This window comes from Neodiprion fabricii, chromosome 7 (genome assembly GCF_021155785.1).
Source record: "Neodiprion fabricii isolate iyNeoFabr1 chromosome 7, iyNeoFabr1.1, whole genome shotgun sequence".
In the NCBI taxonomy this organism is placed as follows: Eukaryota; Metazoa; Arthropoda; class Insecta; order Hymenoptera; family Diprionidae; genus Neodiprion; species Neodiprion fabricii.
In genome coordinates, this window is record NC_060245.1 from 20,553,414 (window position 1) to 20,572,609 (window position 19,196).

A 19,196-nucleotide genomic window follows, 5' to 3' on the forward strand; every position below is an offset into this window, starting at 1 on the left:
TCTGCGGCAAGCAGATAGTAGAAATCGCTACGCAGTGTGCTGTGTGCACCTTCAATGAAGGTTACGACCCAATTTTAAAAATTTTGAAGACGATGGGATGCACGATAGGGCCGAGCGCCGCAGATTTCGCCGCTAAGTACAAGAATGCGCGCATCATCCAAGCAAACCGCCAGGCGTCCCTGGATAGCAAAGAGGCGAGGACAGCTCGTCGGACTGAACAATCCATTGAGCACGATCTTTTCGAAGAAGCAGAAGGGATATTGTACGGACCTGGCATCGCTGATTGACCGTAAGTAAACGATTTACCTAAAATTTCCTCACTTGAAACTTTGAACGCGTTTTTCTCGAAACAGCATTTTTCAAAACGGTGTCCAACTTGGAGGGCAGAGTTTTAAAGCTATCGAGTTGGATTTTTTACACAATATTCTTAACGTCATTGTTTATCGTGCTATGGAAGCTTTTTTTTTTTTTTTGACATCTTCCTATTTTTTTGTAAAAAAAACTGCCAAAAAAAATGCTAAAATCGATACTTTTTTTTCAAACCGGCGCCATTTTTGCAAAAAAAAAAAAAAAGAAAAAAGCCTCCATAGCACGAAAGCCAATTATATACCGATCAATAATCTTTTTGTGTTTTTTGTTTCAGATCAAAATTGTGACCCCCAACGTGGACACCACATCCAAGTGCATTTTCTGCAACAATTGTTTCATCATTTTTATAGATATTAATTAATAAATAAATCGATCTTATAAAAATTGTTTTGTATTCTTCAATACCCAATTAATATACAAAAAAAAAACCAGACCGATTAGATTATTTTTTCTTTAAAAAAAAAAATCGCGAAAAACAGCGATTTTTCGGGTTGTCACACTGGAAAGCTCCCTTAAGGGCGGTTCATTTTTCCCCCGCAATTGCAACACGCGCCGAAATTATTTACGACGAAATATTCGATCAATCGACAGTTTCAAATATCGTTTGTATCAGGGTCGTCCTTATTTAGGGTGTTGACAAATTTTTTTTGCCCCACCTCAGAAATCTACTTCAAGTAATTCAAAAACGATTTCCTAATTTTTTCAGATTTTTGCCTCATCTCTAAGATAGTTTGCATTGTGGTCGAAATTTCTTATGGAAATAACATGGGAAATACTTTTTTACTCATCATATATTTTATTGTGAAATTAATGATGTTCAAAAAAATCTGTAACTGCAGTTTTAGTGGGCATTAGTACTACTGTTTAAAAAAAAATCACATTATCATACCAGCTACTCTAAACAAATCGCACACTCTCGAAATCTAACTTTTTTTTATTTCGAGGAAGTGCAATGATGGTATAATGTCTATTTTTGTTTTTAGATAGTAGCACCGATGGACTTTAAAACCTCGCAGTTGCAAATTTATAGGAACATTATTACTCTTACAATAAAATATATCTTAAGAAAAAAAAAGTTTTTCCCCGTGTTATTTCCATGAGAAACTGCGATCACAAAGCGGAATAATCTTAGAACCGAGGTAAAAATCTGAAAAAAATTAGGAAACTGTGTTTGAATTATTTGAATTTTATTTTGGGAGGTGGGGCAGAAAAATTCAAGACTTACGGAATAAGGATATCAGCTGCTTTTCGAACGAATAGCCGAATTTCCCAAGGATTATCATCGTGGGCGATCTGCAATTCTGCATTTTTTTAGCTCGCCTTTCAACTCCGTCGACCTGATTTCTGGCTGAGAGATGACGCCTCCAGCGACAGGATCCCCTGGAATTGAAATAAAACTGCCTGATACGACGTTACGCGTTCAGTTATACACAAAATTCACGAATTTTTCTCCCTTGGCGAATAAATTCCTCTTCGCTCTCCTTCTTCTCCTCGTTGGTAAGCCACGCACCGGTTTCGCGTGTACCGGAAGTGAGTAAAAGGAGCGGTAAGAAGCGCAGCCATTCCTTTCCCTCGATACGCGCAATAAATCGAGAAGGGTTACAGTGGTAATAAGAAGAATGAAGCCAAAGTTTAGTGCAAAATTGCTGTGCTGCCGCGCCTTCAGTTCTGCGTGAATCTCTCCCCAGCATCGTAATAACCTTGATAGCTTCTCCCGTCCCTGAATACGATCGTTTGCACGTGAGAATCGGCAATCTCGTGAAATTCCACCAAACCACAGGGTTGAATTTTTTTTTTCACATGAATTTATAAGCTCGAATTACGAAGGTATTCAATTTTTTTCAACACTATTTGCGGTGATTTTGCCAACCGTAACGTTAGTGACTGAGGAAAGAAAATCGTTTTATAACAAGACGGAATATTTTTATACAAAAACAAGTAAAATCAAAAATAAGGCAAATTGGGCGGGAGTGAAAAATTAGAATTTCTATAATACAATGTTAAGGCCATAATATCGAATTTTCAACGACGCAAATATTTATTTGTAATAGATAGAAAGATACAAAGTATAAACAAACAAAAGAGTAGAACATTCGTGGGTACTATATTTTTCAAAGTTCTGTGAATTACATTTTAAACTCTCTGTCAAATCGAGGCTCGAATCTTTTTGGTAAATGGAGAATTAAAAAAATGTTGACCAATTTTTGGTGCTCTTTATTTACAGATCCGCCGATCGTCAGCTATCCAGTGGGAAATATAACGGTAAACGAAACACTGGATATCCATTTGATCTGCGAGTACATCGCTAACCCGGCGCAGTTGGAGACGGTAAAATGGTGAGTGATTTCTTATACGTAACTATGAGTCATGAAAAATTAATTTTATTAGGTAAGGTTTGTTTTTGTAGAAACCAGAACGATATTTTGGATTCAAAGAAAGCATACCTATTTTCTAAAACATTTATTGTAAATAACAATTAAGCAAACTTTAGTTATGCACTTGAATCACTTTTATTCAAGAATAATAATTGTTAATAAACTAAAAATGTAAAAAAATTGCTAAACCAAGTTTAAAGATGAATATTTTTCGTACTTCTTCTATTTTCCTACGGTCTTTCTCGTACCAAATTCCAAACGTAATCTCCCATCATGCTTTAATTATATTGCCCCTGATAACGTTAATAAAGTCCATAAAATGCTGATGAAAAAATTTTTCCCTTCTCTTCTAAATAGGCACCAATATTAGCCATCAACAAAAAACTTCAAGACTTATTCATCAACGTAGAAAAGACAAAGAACAAACTTTACAACTAACAAATAAAGGTTTCGTTTATCATTCGATGTATGGAATCGAAATTTATTCATCTCAATAGAATCTCTCAAATAAAAAAAAAACGAAGGGATTCACCTACATATAATAATAGGAGCGAGAACTGTTGTAATAAGAAACGTTATCTGTAAGACTTGGGAGTTAGTTCACTGTATACTCTCGGTATTCGACGAAATTGACTTTCAAGTTTCGAGTGCACGTGACGCCGATGCTGCGGTCCTCGAGAAGTTGGCCGCGATACAATATCTCTCCGTTGTTTGCTTATTTATTATTTCCAAGGCATCGTGTGCGCGAGTTTCTCTCGTACATCTACACTCCACAATCTGGGAAATCCAATATCGCGATTCCAGACCGTATCTATCAGCACTCGTTGTCCCGCGGCCATTCTTCGGGCCTCTATACTCCATCCGCACTTCAAAGTACCTGGGCAACGCCGACACTAGATGAAACGATAATTTCGACCCCCCTCCCCCCCCCCCCCCCTGCACCCCCGAAGCTCTTTTTTCCATAAAAATTTTCAAGCCTCTTTACGCCATCCCCGAATCAACGCGGTTCGTCAATTCAGAACCAATCAATCAAATCCAGTGTCCGTGTGTATAAATTTTCCTTCGATATTCTCGTGTCAGAGAGTTTTTTCCCCTCGGAATATTACCGCCACGAATTAGCTGAGCTTTCATGGTGCTTGTTATTACTTTTGTTATGTAATTAAATCGATTTTTGGTAAAATTCACAAATTTTTCAACGTTCATATTCAAGCTGTTTTCTTTTGTTTCACAATTTTCTGGAGTGATTTGTGACTATACCTTTTCCTAATACAAAACTCAGTAGCTGAAAAGTGATCAGTTTCTTAAGATTCGTTAGAATAAAAATTATACGTCGACGCTTATCAAAAGTGCAAAAATACGATACAATCTCTAATATTTGTTGATAATGATCTGGTTCGTTAACTTTACGATAACAGCTTTACATTATTGTTTCTAATTTCACAACTATTTACTTTTACCATCACCTTCAATTCGTTCTAACGAATACAGCGAGGATAAAAGCACGGAGTATAGATGTGTGCAGCAATATCGGTAGAGCAGTATAAAGATAGAAATGGGGATAATTAAGTTAACGAAGAGCATTGAGGGCGGTTGGTTATATCTGGCGGAGAATCGAGTATACGCATGAGTGTTTGAAGGGTGGAAGGGTAGGTGGTAACTTCCACTTAATATTCGTCGGTAGGTAAAAACCGAGGCGGTAAAACTTGAGACTTAAAATGAGAGCGAAAGCGAATAACCGTGCCGGCGATCTCAGCGGAGTATTGAAAATTCTAATTTCAGATGTTTGCAAGTGTATTAAGAATTAACACCCGGTTTCCCGGGCTCTCGGTCCGCGAGCCGAACAACGTTGCAAGTAATATTCTGAATTAGTTCGTTAGAATCGTTATTAAAATGTTACGCTTCGTGAGCGAGCGAGTTGGCAGACACGAACGAGGCTCTTAAGATCCGCCTGCAAGACGCGAGACTTGCGTAGAGATTCCGAAACACCCGGGGGGTGAAAAAAGGCTGCGAGACTTTTCGAGCAAAGGCAATTCGCTGGCAGCAGACGAGCGCCAAGATTTAAAGAAAGTTACATCGCGAGACGGGGAGAAAGAAGAGAGGAAAGGAGAAAGTGGAAGGGGGGTTGGTCGAGGGTAGCTTGAGAAGTAAGATTGTTAAAGAGTTTCTTCAAGTGAGTTCGGGCTCGCCTGAAGGTCTCGCGTAACGAATGTTACACGTTTTTCGCTTTCCTTAAGAATACATTTTTCAGCCCCCTTCTTTTCTTCTTTTGTCCCCGCAACCCTTTGGTCGAAAATTACTTTTTGAGGGTGTTTGGGTTGAATTGAACCCCGTTACCGGGAATCAAATAATTGCTCGAGCCTGAAACGTTCGTCTTTATCGCCTTCTTAAATTTCCTGTCACGTTTTGGCAACGATTATTGTCAATGTTTTGATTTTTATACTACCCAACAACTTGGAAACACTTTTTTCCTACCGACGAGGTAAAAAGAAATTAGATTCGAAGGCAAGGATTTTTTCGGACCGAAGAGGAAAATGTGATTGTATACAATTCGCCCCTCTTGTTTTTCTCCTTATCGACCCTTCGACGGCCACTTAGCCAGTGTTGAAAAACATCTTTCGTGTATTTTCGAGACGTATTATAGCCCAACTTTCGTGATAACTACGCCTCTTCAAACGACGTAACGCAACTGTTTGTGATATCGGTACTATAATCTTGGTCGGTATTTTTGTAACGCTAATTCAATGTTATCGTATATCTATTCAATTCCCTGAAAACGTGTTGAGCTTATCCCTCAGTAGGAAAAGATTTAACACCTCTCGAGTTGTAAATTTTATTTCACATTTTCCGCAAGAATAGTGGAGAAGAATAATAAATTTTTTTTAAATCGCGTTTCAAGAAATATTCTCGGCTTTCGAGAAGAGAGAAAAAAATCAATAAATAAATGAAAGAAAATTATGAAGAGCCTCGTTCACCTTAAGCTGAATCAAATCTCTGATGAAATGATAATCCGGAAAGGGTCAAATATTTTCACAATCATAAAAAAAATTTCAATAACGTATTTTCGGGAAGCGATCATGCTCGCGTTGAGCTTGCGGAGCTTAAGGCGAATAAGATTAAGTTCGCTCAAGTTTCTTCTACACCTTCCTCAAATATCTCTGACTTTCGCCACCCGCCCTGCAGCAGTCAAACTTGGCGGATATTCAATCGGAAGATATTTCATAACGTAGAGATATTACAGGTGCAAACCAGCTATGACTACGAACTTTGTCTTTTCGTTGAAAAGTTTTTAATAAAGCCAACCGGTTGGTGATGCCGAAACGACGGCTAAATCCTCGCGAATATCCTTACAGTCTCAATTTTCAACCCCCATCTTCCGAATCAGCTCGTTCAATTATCGTGTCACCCCTAGGCTCCAGGACGGTGAAGAGATCAAGCTGACGGACGATCGGTTCGACGGTGGTACCGTGGAGCAGCCTATACTAATAATAAAAAACACCAGCTCTTCGGACATGGGGAATTATTCCTGCGTGCTGGGAAATAGCGTCGGAGAATCTGTCTCACAGGACTATATCGAGGTCTCCGTGTTGTGTGAGTTGTTGCTTTTTCTTCTGTTCTCCTTTGTTTGTAAGCAGAGCTTTGTCATCATCCTCGACATTATCATCACCACCAATTACCCAATATTTATTTGCAATTGTTGCTTCTTTCCCGCACGATGATTCGCTGCTTCGACTACAAGTGAGGGGCTTACCATTCTTGAATTCAAGTATACACCATGAAAAATGCTTTGAAGTCACTTGAAATCTCGTCAAGTCATTTAAAGTCACTCGTAGTCACTCGATATCATTTAAAATCATTTGATGTCACTCAAAGCCGCTTGATGTCATTTGAAGTTACTTGAAGTCACATGATGTCTGTTGAAGTCACATGAAATCGGTTAAAATCATTTGAAATCAGAAATTCACGAAATCATGAAAGTCACGTGAAGTTACGCAAAGTCACTTCGAATGACTTGAAGTCACTTAAACTTCATGTCATTCAGAGTGAATTGAAATTGTATGAAAACACCTGAAATCATGAAGTTATGAAGTCATGGAAGTCACTTGAAGACACCTAAGGTTAGATAAAGTTATTTGAAATCATCTCAAATCATCGAAAGACGCTTGACATCAATTAAAGTCACTTCAAGTCACATGAAGTCGTTTGAAGTCACTTGAAATTACTTCAAATCATGAAGTCACTTGAAGTCCTGTGCAGTTACGAAGTTAGGTGTGTACCCAAGTTCAGTTCAATGACCAGACGTCGATTGTCCACCAACTCCTATTTTTCACATCCTTGGCCTCTTCTGCTTCCGGTTCCCATTCGAACTTCACGCCCCATCTTACCTCCAGATAAACCCGTGGTTGAGGTATCAACCGATCCTCCGGACGCTGTCAACGAGGCCGACAGACTGAACGTCTCTCTGAAATGCGAAGTTCGGGATGGAAACCCGACGATCCTCACCGCTGTTCAGTGGTTCCTGGACGGTGATCTCCTCAAAGAACTGCCAGAGTGCGTTAGCAACTCAACGCCTTCCACCATGGACGTATCTTCGACCTTTTGCGACATTGACCCGAGCAAGCTGCTCCTCGAGGTCGTCGGCAGGTCTTTTCACGGAAATTATTCCTGCAAGGGAAGAAACGACGCCGGCTGGGGACCCACCTCCGAAAGCAAAGCTGTTGTTGTCTATTGTAAGTCAACAGTAATTGATAGGGAATATTTCTTGGAGACAGCGGCTGAATTTTTAACTGACAGAAAATTTCAAACAAAATTTTTGAAATTCTTATCAAAGTTCGATTATTATTCAATTACGATAACGTAGAAATACACGAGGTTGATATTAGTATAACGTTAATACTTTGCAAAATGTTGATTGAAAAATCAATACCATTTTGTGATTTTAGATTGATTTTGAAGGAGCTAAATTTTTTCTCATTATCGTTGAATAAAATTCAAACAGTCTTTCGGTGAGAATTAAGAATATTTCTTTTGAGTGGATCATTTTTATATTGATAGAGTTACGAACTTAATTCTGATAAAAATCCTGAACTTACCGAAATTTTACATATCAAAGCTTCAGTAATTGAGCTTTCTAAAAATTTCAGAAATAGTGTTGTTTGGAACATGGAAAATTTGATCATTAAGTTGACTTGACGTTGAAAATTTGATCCGAAAGAAATATTTTTCCAATGCATCCCAAGTGAATTTTACGATGAATCGAATTTTAAACCACATTTAAGCGTCTTATTCATTTAAAGAATTGTGGAATTTGATGTTAAAGTATTTCGTTGGAAAAAAAAAAATTATAAACAAGCAGTGAGCAACGATTGAAATTTCAGAAATATGACCTCTTGATTATAATTTCTATCGATGATAGTTCAGGTATTCACGAAGTCACTATACTGACAAGAATTCCTTTTCAAAAAATTCTCTCCTCCTTACGATTAGACAAACCGGGTCCAGCTTCGATATCGTACGAGCCAAAGGAAGTGGTGAAAAGGGATCGGCTGAAGCTAACGTGTTCGGTGGTGGACACGGGTCGGCCAGAAGTAACGGGTTACAAATGGATGCGGGGACAGCACCGTCTCTCCGACGAGAACAAATCGGTCTTGGATATAAAATCGGCTGACCTCGAGACCCAGGCGAACTTCACTTGTTGGGCATACAACGAGGCAGGAGACGGAGACCCGGCGACGGTTTTCGTCCAAGTTTTCGGTGAGTAAATACCAATTTGTTAATTAAACATCGGCGGTTATCTCGAGTTTCACGAACCACCGTCGTTGAGTCGCGATTATTCCCTTGTTGATTCGCATTCCCTTTCATTCCAGCGCCCCCCGCCTTTGTGAGAAAGCTACCCCCTTATACGGGGGTCGTTTATGACACCCAGAAAGCCAGCATATACTGTTCGGTCGAGTGCGTTCCTCTGTGCAATATATCCTGGAGCAAGGACGACGTCCCGATGAACTTCACCGACAACAAACAGTACTTTGTGAAAAACACCTATCACGATCCTGACCCGAAGACCAACGACTTTCAGAGCATTCAATCGGAGCTCATTTGGAACCTTTCCTGGTGGCCGAGTGGTAAGCTCGACCGGTTCGATGACAATGGGAAATTCACTTGCGAAAGCACTCCGAACACCATCGGACCCGGCGTCAAGAGCACGACCCATTTCCACGTTGAATGTAAGCACGGATATGCCTTCCGTTTTTTAATACTTCGGTACCATCTCTGACAAGAAGCAAAAATAGTATTCACCCAATCGTGTGAAACACCTCTTTCAAAAACGTTATCAACTTTGGTTCTCCAAAAATTTTATCTCGTTGTACAGAAATTCTAAGAAATCGATTTCCGAGGGTAGTTTTAACCCCTTCAACGGCCAAATGGGCACCTGAAAATTAATGTGCGACTGACGGTTTTTCATGAATTACAACATATCACGGATGAAAGAAAATCGGTGAGGTACATCTCGGATAGGTACTTTTCGCGTGAGATCATCGAGATACCGAGCTATTTCGCATCATTGAATTGACGAGGTTTTTACTTCGACCGTATATTCACGTTGATCGACATCAGTCGCTGTAGCATTCGAAGCTTTGTTCGGTCGTTCTTTTTGTTCCCTACTATCGATAATCCGGACGCATACCACGCTTGAAACGAAACCGCGAATCGAAGACAAAAGGAACGAGAAGATCGATCCCCTTTACATGGAATACCAGCGGGAGGGTGGCTCCCCGCAAAGCAAATCATCGCTTACTCATAGCGGCCTTATTTGATCACTCAAGAATGTTTTGATCTTATTCCAATGGCGAATGGGAACCAAACATCCTTTACGTTTCAGTTCCCCCGGAGAACATCAACGTTTCGCAAAAGGCCGTCAATGTTTCTTTCAACCAGACTCCGGAGGCGGTTACTTGCTTCGCCATTGCCCACCCTGAGCCGTCTTTTAGGTGGTACAGGGAGGGATCCAACGACACGATAAGTGAAAACAATGTACTCTCATTCTCCCACGGCTTGTCTGAACGAAACACCGGCAACTACATATGCGAGGCTTCGAACCGGCATGGATTGCAAAAAATCGTCACGCACATCAACGTCCAAAGTAAGTTCCGCGGTGTTGGAAGCATGCCCAGTATCTTCTTTTTTTTCTTAGGACATCAACAAAGTCTAGGAAGGTTCTCTTTTGGCTTGAATAGCTTTGGGAACGTATTTCGATTCCTGTAAAAAAATTAGCCGAAGGAGTCGATGCGTAATTTTGAAAAGAAAAAGATAGCTTTCATTCATCGTTTAATTTTTTTAACAGTTTAAACGGAGGTTCAGGATTCATTTGGTCATAAACAACGCGATTTCTTTTCTTTCGTAATAATGCTTCAAATTTTCAATCATGACTCTAATCGTCTCGAGGCATTTCTTACAACCCTTCCATGTTTCAGCAGCCCGCAATGGAAGCCAGAGTAAGTTTGACGAAAATTGTCAAATCTTAGTGAAAACATTGTTCACGCATATCGATCGATTCAAACTTCTTTGATTCGGCTTCGAGCAAAAAAATTTAACCTTTTGGCTAGGTTGTGATTCATGATTTCACCTTTCTAATAATTCTACTGGAGATTGATGATACCATACATTTAGTGAACAATTTTAGCAAGATTCTTGAATTTAATCATCAAAATCAGCCGAAGAGATTATCAATGATTCTGAAGGGGTTACATTACGGGATTTTTCTTATTTTCCATTTTCAGAAGAGAATTGCGTCATAAAATTTGTCTCACTGTACATTGATCTTGGGTTCTGTTCGTTAGATCTCGTTTTTTAGTTTCAATTATTATCATTACACCTGGTAGATCTTGATCACCTGATTTATCTTCTTCCCAAATGCTTTAAATTCTCAATCACGACGTGAACCGTTTGGAGACATTTTTTACAACCCTTCCATGTTTCAGCAGCCCGCAATGGAAGTCACAGTAAGTTTGACGAAGGGTTAAAAACTTTAGACACAAAATTGTTACGCATATCGATAGATTAAAATTTCTGTGATTCAGCTTTGGAAAAGAAACAATAATGATAATTTTTCGACCGGTTTATCCATTGACTTAATTTTTTTAATAATAATACTCGAAGTTGAGGATTCATTTGGTGTAAAGGTATATCCTGATCACGAATAATTCTGAGAAGGTAAAATTAAGGAATTTTCGATTTTTTTTTTTTTTAATCTCAGAAATGAATTGCTATTCGTGACGTTGAACTCACAGTGAATCGATTTTAAGTCTGATTCATTAGACCGCTTTTTTGAGTTTCAAAAGTGTGATCATCATGCCTGACATATCCTTGATCATCCGATTTCTTTCCTTCCTAAATGCCTTAAATTCTTAATCATTATAACTGAAATATCTCGAGACATTTCTTACAATTCTCCCGTGTTTCAGCAGCCCGCGATGGAAGTCACAGTAAGTTTGAAGCAAAGTATCAAATTTAAGTGAAAATATTTTAACACTTATTTGATCACATAAAACGTCTGCGATTCAGCTTTGGAAAAGCACCAAAAATAAAAAAATTACAATTTATTAACAAATATAATTCATGGTATTAATTTTTTCTTAATTCCATTGGAGTTTAATGGTTCATTTGTTGTACAATCTGGACCGAGAAGAATCTTAAAATAAGCGAAATCGATCAACTGAAGATTTAAAAGCTTTGCTTGAATTCGCGCGAGTAGAATTTGATTAAAGGAATCAGAGTAAGAGATCATCGGTAATTTTTAAACGGTTACATCACTGAATTTTCAATTTTATTTTCTTTCTCAGAAGAGAATCGCTTCATGAAGTTTAGCTCACAGTGTATCGATTTCCGATTTTATTCATTACGCCGCATTTTCGTTTTAAAAAACTTGATCCTTACGCCTCATAGATCCTTGATTAGCCAATTTCTTTCTTTCCCAAATCCTTCAAATTCTTAATTATTACCTGAATCGTCTCGAGACATTTCTTACAACCCTTCCATGTTTCAGCAGCCCGCGATGGAGGCCATAGTAAGTTAAAAAAACGACAGAAATTATTTTTGTACATTCCGATGACGCGATTGAATCAATAATTACGTGGAAAATATTTCAACGGCATGAATTTGCTTTCGACACTTTTTCCATATTTTTACCCCTGTCTCGTTTTAATAACTGATTATCAGCGTCGTTAATTATCCGGCACTAAATTGGCTCGGCCCATTTTCCGCGTCGTTTTACACCGAGCAATTATTAGTCTCGTTATATCGAACAATAATTATTTCACACACAAGCGTACAGTAATTTATAAATACGCTGACCGAGATAAAACGTAATATACAAAACACACAGACTGGCGTCACGAATGATTAATTGTTTATAATTTGACTATCCATTAGCCTGTTACAATTATTGATACAGCTTAAATAAACAGCGAGCATGCAAAAACAAGCAAGCAAGCATCCGGCGTAATTTCGGACCTGTAACAGTCTGTCAACGAATTCCTTAACTCGGGAATTTAAATTCCGAAATGACGCAACAAAAATAAATCGCGAGAGAAACATTGCAGGAAATCAATCCGATTACCATGAATAATTTGTTTCCTTTCTTTCATAATATAATTCTTTAACGGACCACAAGCCTTTCAATTAATTTCTTTTAAATTCTACAGGTGAAACCGTACAAGTACCGTGGTGGAACAAATTCGATCTTCTTCTGATCATAATAATCGTCGCCGTCGTCATCATTCTGGCTATCATAATCATCTGGATAGTAATCTACCTAATTTGTCGACGCAAGCGGAACCAAGCAAAGCGTGAGTACAAAATTCAAATAATTACGCATTTGAAATTCATGAAACACAAAAATAGAAAAAAAAAAATTAGCTTACAAGCTGTTCAAAGTCGCGTTATTTGCATGCCTTTGAAATCGCGATACCGAATTCCCCCTTCACTGGGTATTGTGCAAAAAATTTTGTCGCCTTTCTACTTTATGCGCATAAAATGATCACTGACATTGAAGCAGCTGAAAAAAACATTCATTTTCCCGAGCTATAAATCTCTGTTCAATGAAAAATGAATCGAGCATAATTCATACCGATAAAATAAAGAAAGAATAAAAAAAAAATTCCGTTCCTCAAAAAATCTTTGGTATATTCGAACGAAGATGAAATTCGGTGAATGCAACGTAGTTTAGGGCAGACGTCATACAGGAGTGAGAAACACGGTATTAATACGATTTAAAAAATTGCACAACAGCGTCGCAGATTTTGTCTCGTATATTTTTTTAAACTTCACACCCGTTGCGAGCCGTTTTTGTTGTTTTTTATTTTTTTCTTCTTCTCTTCTCCATCTTCCAGCATGTCTTCTCGCGTTTCGCGAGTTCCTTCCTCCTCCTACTAGCAGCGTGTAGATTTTTCTCAATGTTCGGGCGGGATGCTAATAATTTTAGTGAAAAAAGCCCCGAAGGGAAAGGCACTGTGCCTTATGCCTTCAGGTAGGTATAGCAGTGCTCACAGTGTGACACAGAGCAATATCGCCGGCTCCGACAAGGCAGTCAATTTGTCATCCTGTCAGATATTACTTACCGGGAATCGAAAAACACTCGGGATGCAGGAACCGAGAGGAAGAGAGAGAGAGAGAGAGAGAGAGAGAGAGAGAGAGAGAGAGAGGGATGACGACAAACGTGGAGCGCGAGGCGGAAGCGGAAAAGGGAAAGCTACAGTTTTCAAATTACTTTACCCGATATGCAGCAGCCCCACTTTCCCGAAACGTGCAGTTCCGACTGTTTTTCACCGGGCGTGTTTTCAGCATTTTTTTTTTTTGTTTTCATTCTTTCTTTACTCTCTCCGGAATCCACTTTCAAAATTGAAAATTAAATCTCACCGAAAAGCGGGAATGTAAGGATTTTTTTTCTCTCTCGATACTGCATTCGATTCTTCTCTGAATCGTCTTTCTTTTACCGAAAGTGTACGTCCAGAGTCTCAATCAAATGTTAGTAAACGAGAAAAAACCGTATCAAAAAATTTCCCAGCATCACTCTGTTGGAAATGATCATGTGTTAAATCATAAAATGTTTTGAAAGGATTCGGCGTGTAATTTATTACATGATTCACCCTGTAAATTCGATAAAAAAAATATATGTAAGAAATCATACAATAAATTACAAAAACAGCAATCATCAGATATACTAGATCGGAATTCATACAGTTCACTGTATATTTGATTATATGAATTTTGATCTGGTATATCTGATGATTTGTGCTTTTGTAATTTATTGTGTGATTCCTTATATGTTGTATCGAATTTGCAAAATAATTTATGTAAAAAATTACATGATTTCATACATGAACATGCTCGGTAGGGCAAGATAGAATCGAGAACATCAATTTAAGCATTTTCAACCCTAGAACGATAACGTTATTTTTCTTACCTATTTCGGTAACGGGGGGGGGGGGGGGGGGGGGGGGTGAATAAAACTCCCCAATCTTGTAAATTTCATCTCTCGATTACATAATATGGTTAAGGGTTCTACGGCGTCTCAATTTCTTCGTTATTTGATGAAGAATCACGTGGGTCAAAAACTTTTTTCCTGCGTTCCAAAACATTGGTAAAAAATTATTAAACGAAAGACAACACCGTAATTTTCTCAACCCCCGTTGTCGTTCAAGGGTAAAATGTTCGGATTACAAAACCTAACTCCAAATCATTCATATCTTTCCTCGTATCATTCGAATTTACCGCAGAGACAAACTTTCATCGCCTAACAAATACGTTGTTAAGCTCGTGCAGGTATCAAAAATCGAAAAAGTTTGCGAATTATCGACGGAGTTCTTTTTTCAGATTTCCCAACCTTCCATTCATACCGTCAGTTCCATTAATCCATAAATTCGCCTCGAAAGGATATTTTCGTGGGTTGTTAGCTTCGATGAAGGACGAAATCAGATCGTCGCGAGGGTAGTTCGTAAATGAGTATAGATATGGGTAAACGATAGCGCGTGATCTAGGATCGCGGATAACTAGGCTCGATGATAAATCACGGGAAGGGCTGGCGATAAATCGGCGAGGAGTCCGACGGTTTCAACCAGAGATATATTTCACCGAGCTCATTGTGATTCGAGTCGCAATGACGCTAATTGTAAGATTTGTATGCGACCAGCGAATGATCGCAAACCGTAGCATATGACTGGTGTTTAACGTCAGACTAATGCCTTGGGTATGCTAATCCGATAGGTGCCCCTCGCTATAAAGCAGTTGCTTGGGGGTAATCAGGCGTGAATATACGAGGCAGATATAAAAGCTTTCCCCACCGCCTGGGAATCCCCTTCGTACTCGAGTATATTCGCATATATATATACATGTATATCATATACATATACCGCGAAATACATACTCGCGGTGCAAAAGGAGGACGAAAATGTAGGAAAAATAAGGAACCGTCCGCTTTTCACCAAATCGTTCCTTTCTTTTCGTTTCCACATTCTTTTCTTTTTTTCCTTCACCCCTGCTTTCAACTTATTTCCCCCCCCCCCCCCCCCCCCCCCCTTTTCTTCGTCATTCCTATTCTCAGGCCGCAGAAGATGTGTATATTCCACTTTTAAAGTGGGGAAGTGCAAGAACGAAACGAGAGAGAGAGAATAAATTCACAAAAAAAAAAAAAAAACTGAAAAAAAGGAAGAAAAAACACAGGAAGAGACGGAAAGAAGGGAAAAGTTACCACATAATTTGCTGTGACAAAGTATACAGCTCTACATGTTATTTCTGGTCATTTATTTCCGTTCCTTTAGCTTCCTATATTTTCTTCTTTTTTTTTTTTGTTTTTTTTTTTTTGTTTTGTTTTAGCATATTTTGTAACCGTGAAATGAAAAATTTGGTAAAATTTATATTGCACAAAATATAACGGCATACGAAATATGACCAATTTGATTTTTCTTTCTCTCTTCTCTCTCCTTCTGTTTCAAATATATTTATATACCGTGTTTCCACAGCGTGACGGATTTTGCCGGGCTTAATCTGCATGCTGCCTGACTTTGTTATATTCATATATATATATATATATATATATATATATATATATATATATATGCGTTTCGAAAATTGATCGTTATATTGTGTTGTTCAAGTAATTTTGAACAAAAGGAGATATTGAATTGGGATGAGTAATGAAATTAGAAACGAGAATAGGATTATATATTGTAAATTGTTGTGTTTGAATTTTTCATCCAAACTCCGAAACGCAGGCATTTTGTAATTTCTGTTTTTATTTCCTCTGACGGGAGTTTTTGCACCTTAAGCTATCAAGTATGTTGAGTTTTTTTTTTTTTTATGTATTTAATGTCACCTGCAATACTTGATCGAAAATGTTCGAAAGGAAAACAACGAAAACGAGAGATGGGAATTAGAAGACAGAGAGAAAACCGCAGATAAATGAAATCGTTGTTACGTCAATATCATTGGTTTTCTTCTGTTTTCCGTTACGTGTAGATATATACATAAATATATTATATATATATATAATCATACATATATTGTATATATATATATATATATACTCATGATATTGAGCATGTGACCGTGCATTTTTGCTTCAACATTAAAAGTACGGAGAGTCTGAACCTCGGTGGATGTTTTCCTTCGCTTCTACTCTGTTTGAAACTTCTATACGTCTGCAGAGTTTTGAAGACGTCGTGAAACTTTTAAATTCACTTTTTGAGCTTTTGAAAAGCCGGGCTTAGAGGAGTACGCGTCACGTGACTCCGTGACTTTTAACGTTGCAGCATAACGATGCGGAATTAGCAAACATCACTAACACGAACTTATTTGTTTCTGTTTCGCTTTTTGATTTGGACTTACTAAACAAAATACAGACAATAACCGGGTCGTCGAGATGGAGGAACGCGATCAGTAAGTATACCTGTAATATAAATCTTACCTATTATATAACTTGAATTACAATTCCACGTGTTTATGATTTTCGCTCCTCGTATATAATTACTAAAACCATTCATAGAACTCTTGTTCGATAGCCAAAATCGTACACGTAGACTCTTGATGGATATCTTTTTTTTTTCCGCAACAAGTTACTTTCATCTCGCCATTAACTTTCCTCCCTTTCGCTTATAAGTAGCTTTTTTCCTAGGCATTTGTCAAAACAAGGAATAATCAAAACCAAGAATCCGGTAAAAATTTACCGATTCTTGTTCCTAAAAAACAATGCGGACTTAGATTTGCTCGCTGTTTATTGTTCAGACAGACGGAGTGTGTCCCCGCCTACAAGTTCTGCGTTTCCCCGTTGTGCATGATCCGTGATTTTGAATTGTTGAGGGGACTTCGAACCACCGAACGATGATCTTGAAAGTTATGCGAATTTTCAAGCTCACCAGACCCGATCTACTCAATATTGAATATATCAATCGGAAGGCACCTTGAAACGAAAACTTGAATCCTGTCCTCGAAAGCGGTTTAACAATCCGCAATTATCTTTGAAACAGTGCTTGGATTGATTCAGAGCTTTGAGAATGGAAGCGAAAAAACTTTCTTCGAATCTCGACGATTTCGTTTTTTCTTTCAAGCATCGAAATGGGCGGTTCTTCGGATCTTTATGTCAAATCATGAATTTTCCACATCGTCTGTCCAGGCTGTCGACTGTGAACTTGACCTATCCAACTATGCTTAATTCTTGTCAAACTTGCATGAAGCTGCGTCGACATTTTTAACCTGATCACCTTGTGTACCGGCTGTATATGTGAACGTCTATATATTTATAGTGTAATAAATGTCAAGCACGCATGAGTACTCTTGCAAAATCTGTTAACTTATCTAGACCGTGTCAGTAAATCGTTCAGGATCGTGAATTCTCTTTGAATCGCTCACTTCGCGCATCCACGGTGTGAGAATGATTCCGATTTGAATCAGTTGAGCAATTCTTTCGCAACAACATCAGTTTTCTAGTCCCTGAACGACTTACTCACCTTACACCTTGGGGTTTTCAACTTTAGTTGGTTGCGGAAGGTAAGCGGTATTTCCTAATCTTCTTCGACTAAATTTATTGCCATTACGCTATGTGCCCCGTATTATAATAAACCCAGACGCAATCCTGATGACAAAATTCCTTCCCCCCTCTGCCAAGCTCGTTACTTTGAAATGTTCAAAATTCCCGTCACAGCACCCCCGTAATCATTGGTGGTGATCAAGGCAAGAATTTTCTTAATTAAGATTGTTCTGAAATCAGAAAACGAAAGCTAATATAAATGGAAGTAGGAGAAACCGCGCGAAAAAAGTGAAAAAATCTAGCGCAGCAGCCGCCGGTTGCCCGTGTTTCCTTGTAGATTCGATGTTGGACGCCGGATTAGAGCGGAGATGTTCTTGATCCGTGAACCATGAAATGAAACGACTTGGACCCATCCATGTCCCACGTAGAGTGTCCCGTTCCAATTTTCTCTTTGTATCCTTGTAGTAGATCTCCTTTTGTCCCTATCCCAAGTAAAAGAACTAAAAGCAAACAGAGAGACCTGACCACAAACAAACGGGATGAAAATCGCGGGACCAACCAATTCGATTGAAGGCATTGGTCAGCGATTGGCTTTCTTCTAAACCCACTGACCAGACGAGAAGAGAAGAGAAAAACCCGGACACGTCTGTGGTGGTGGTGGTGGTGGTGTTGCTGCTTTCTCGATGATTGGCCGAATCGAATCCCACCAGGGAACGACGTCCGTTCTGAAATATGAGGCGAATTATACATCAGGCCTGAAACTCTCGACGTTGGTCCCGCGACTCCTGGTCCCCGTTCCCGGATCCTGAGCCTCGGTGAATCCCGTGTAACACCCTGACGTGCCCTGACAGCCCTGACAGAGGAGCGCCCAGCCAGGCAGCAGCGACAGCTTCACACCCAACGCCAGCACCTAGATGGCCTCTAAAGCCCGGCGTTCTCGTGCACATTAATCGTTCGCACAGCCTCCGTTCCGGGCTGAGCACTCGGCTGGACCTGCAGTCCCGGGTGGCTGGTTCTCGCCCCGTTTCTTCGTGCCTAGAGAGCGACTCCGAAGGGAGATCCGTCCTTCACGAGGCCGTTCACACCGTCGCGAGAACGCCGGTCCGCGCCTACAGGCGATCGAAAGACACACGAAGAGCCCTCAGCATGTCGAATGTCCACGAAGACGGCATGCTTGCCAGGGCGAACAGGATTCGAGCCATGTTTGGAGCTCAGTTTAAAGACTCCGATACCTTTCCGGGAATCTCCAGAGACAAGACAGGTGAGCTTGGTTGTTGTTTTCGTCTTCGGGCGATATTCAGTAGTCCTGATTGGGCCTGATGTACTTGACCATACACTCTCAAGGTACACGAGTTCGGGGTATCCCCGACCGATATCTTTGCAACTTGTGTATGTTGTAGAACATTGAAAACTGAACGACACGGAAAAACGGTTTA

General features: G+C 39.3%; 1 protein-coding gene across 16 annotated transcripts in view; it reads left to right on the forward strand.

Moving 5' to 3' along the window:
- LOC124186244 overlaps positions 1 to 19,196 on the forward strand; it is a 183,365-nt gene that overhangs the window by 153,820 nt on the left and 10,349 nt on the right. For 5 of the 16 annotated variants that reach the window (XM_046577789.1, XM_046577791.1, XM_046577782.1 and 2 more), the window contains 13 exons: positions 2,594 to 2,705; positions 6,154 to 6,332; positions 7,133 to 7,471; positions 8,229 to 8,495; positions 8,609 to 8,965; positions 9,622 to 9,882; positions 10,214 to 10,234; positions 10,721 to 10,741; positions 11,204 to 11,224; positions 11,788 to 11,805; positions 12,443 to 12,586; positions 16,637 to 16,673; positions 18,612 to 19,021. In XM_046577789.1, coding sequence (XP_046433745.1) covers positions 2,594 to 2,705; positions 6,154 to 6,332; positions 7,133 to 7,471; positions 8,229 to 8,495; positions 8,609 to 8,965; positions 9,622 to 9,882; positions 10,214 to 10,234; positions 10,721 to 10,741; positions 11,204 to 11,224; positions 11,788 to 11,805; positions 12,443 to 12,586; positions 16,637 to 16,673; positions 18,612 to 19,021 — 2,187 coding nt within the window. Of the gene's footprint in view, positions 1 to 2,593; positions 2,706 to 6,153; positions 6,333 to 7,132; positions 7,472 to 8,228; positions 8,496 to 8,608; positions 8,966 to 9,621; positions 9,883 to 10,213; positions 10,235 to 10,720; positions 10,742 to 11,203; positions 11,225 to 11,784; positions 11,806 to 12,442; positions 12,587 to 16,636; positions 16,674 to 18,611; positions 19,022 to 19,196 lie in introns of all 16 variants that reach the window. The other 11 variants (XM_046577775.1, XM_046577778.1, XM_046577777.1 and 8 more) reach the window with 11 other exon arrangements.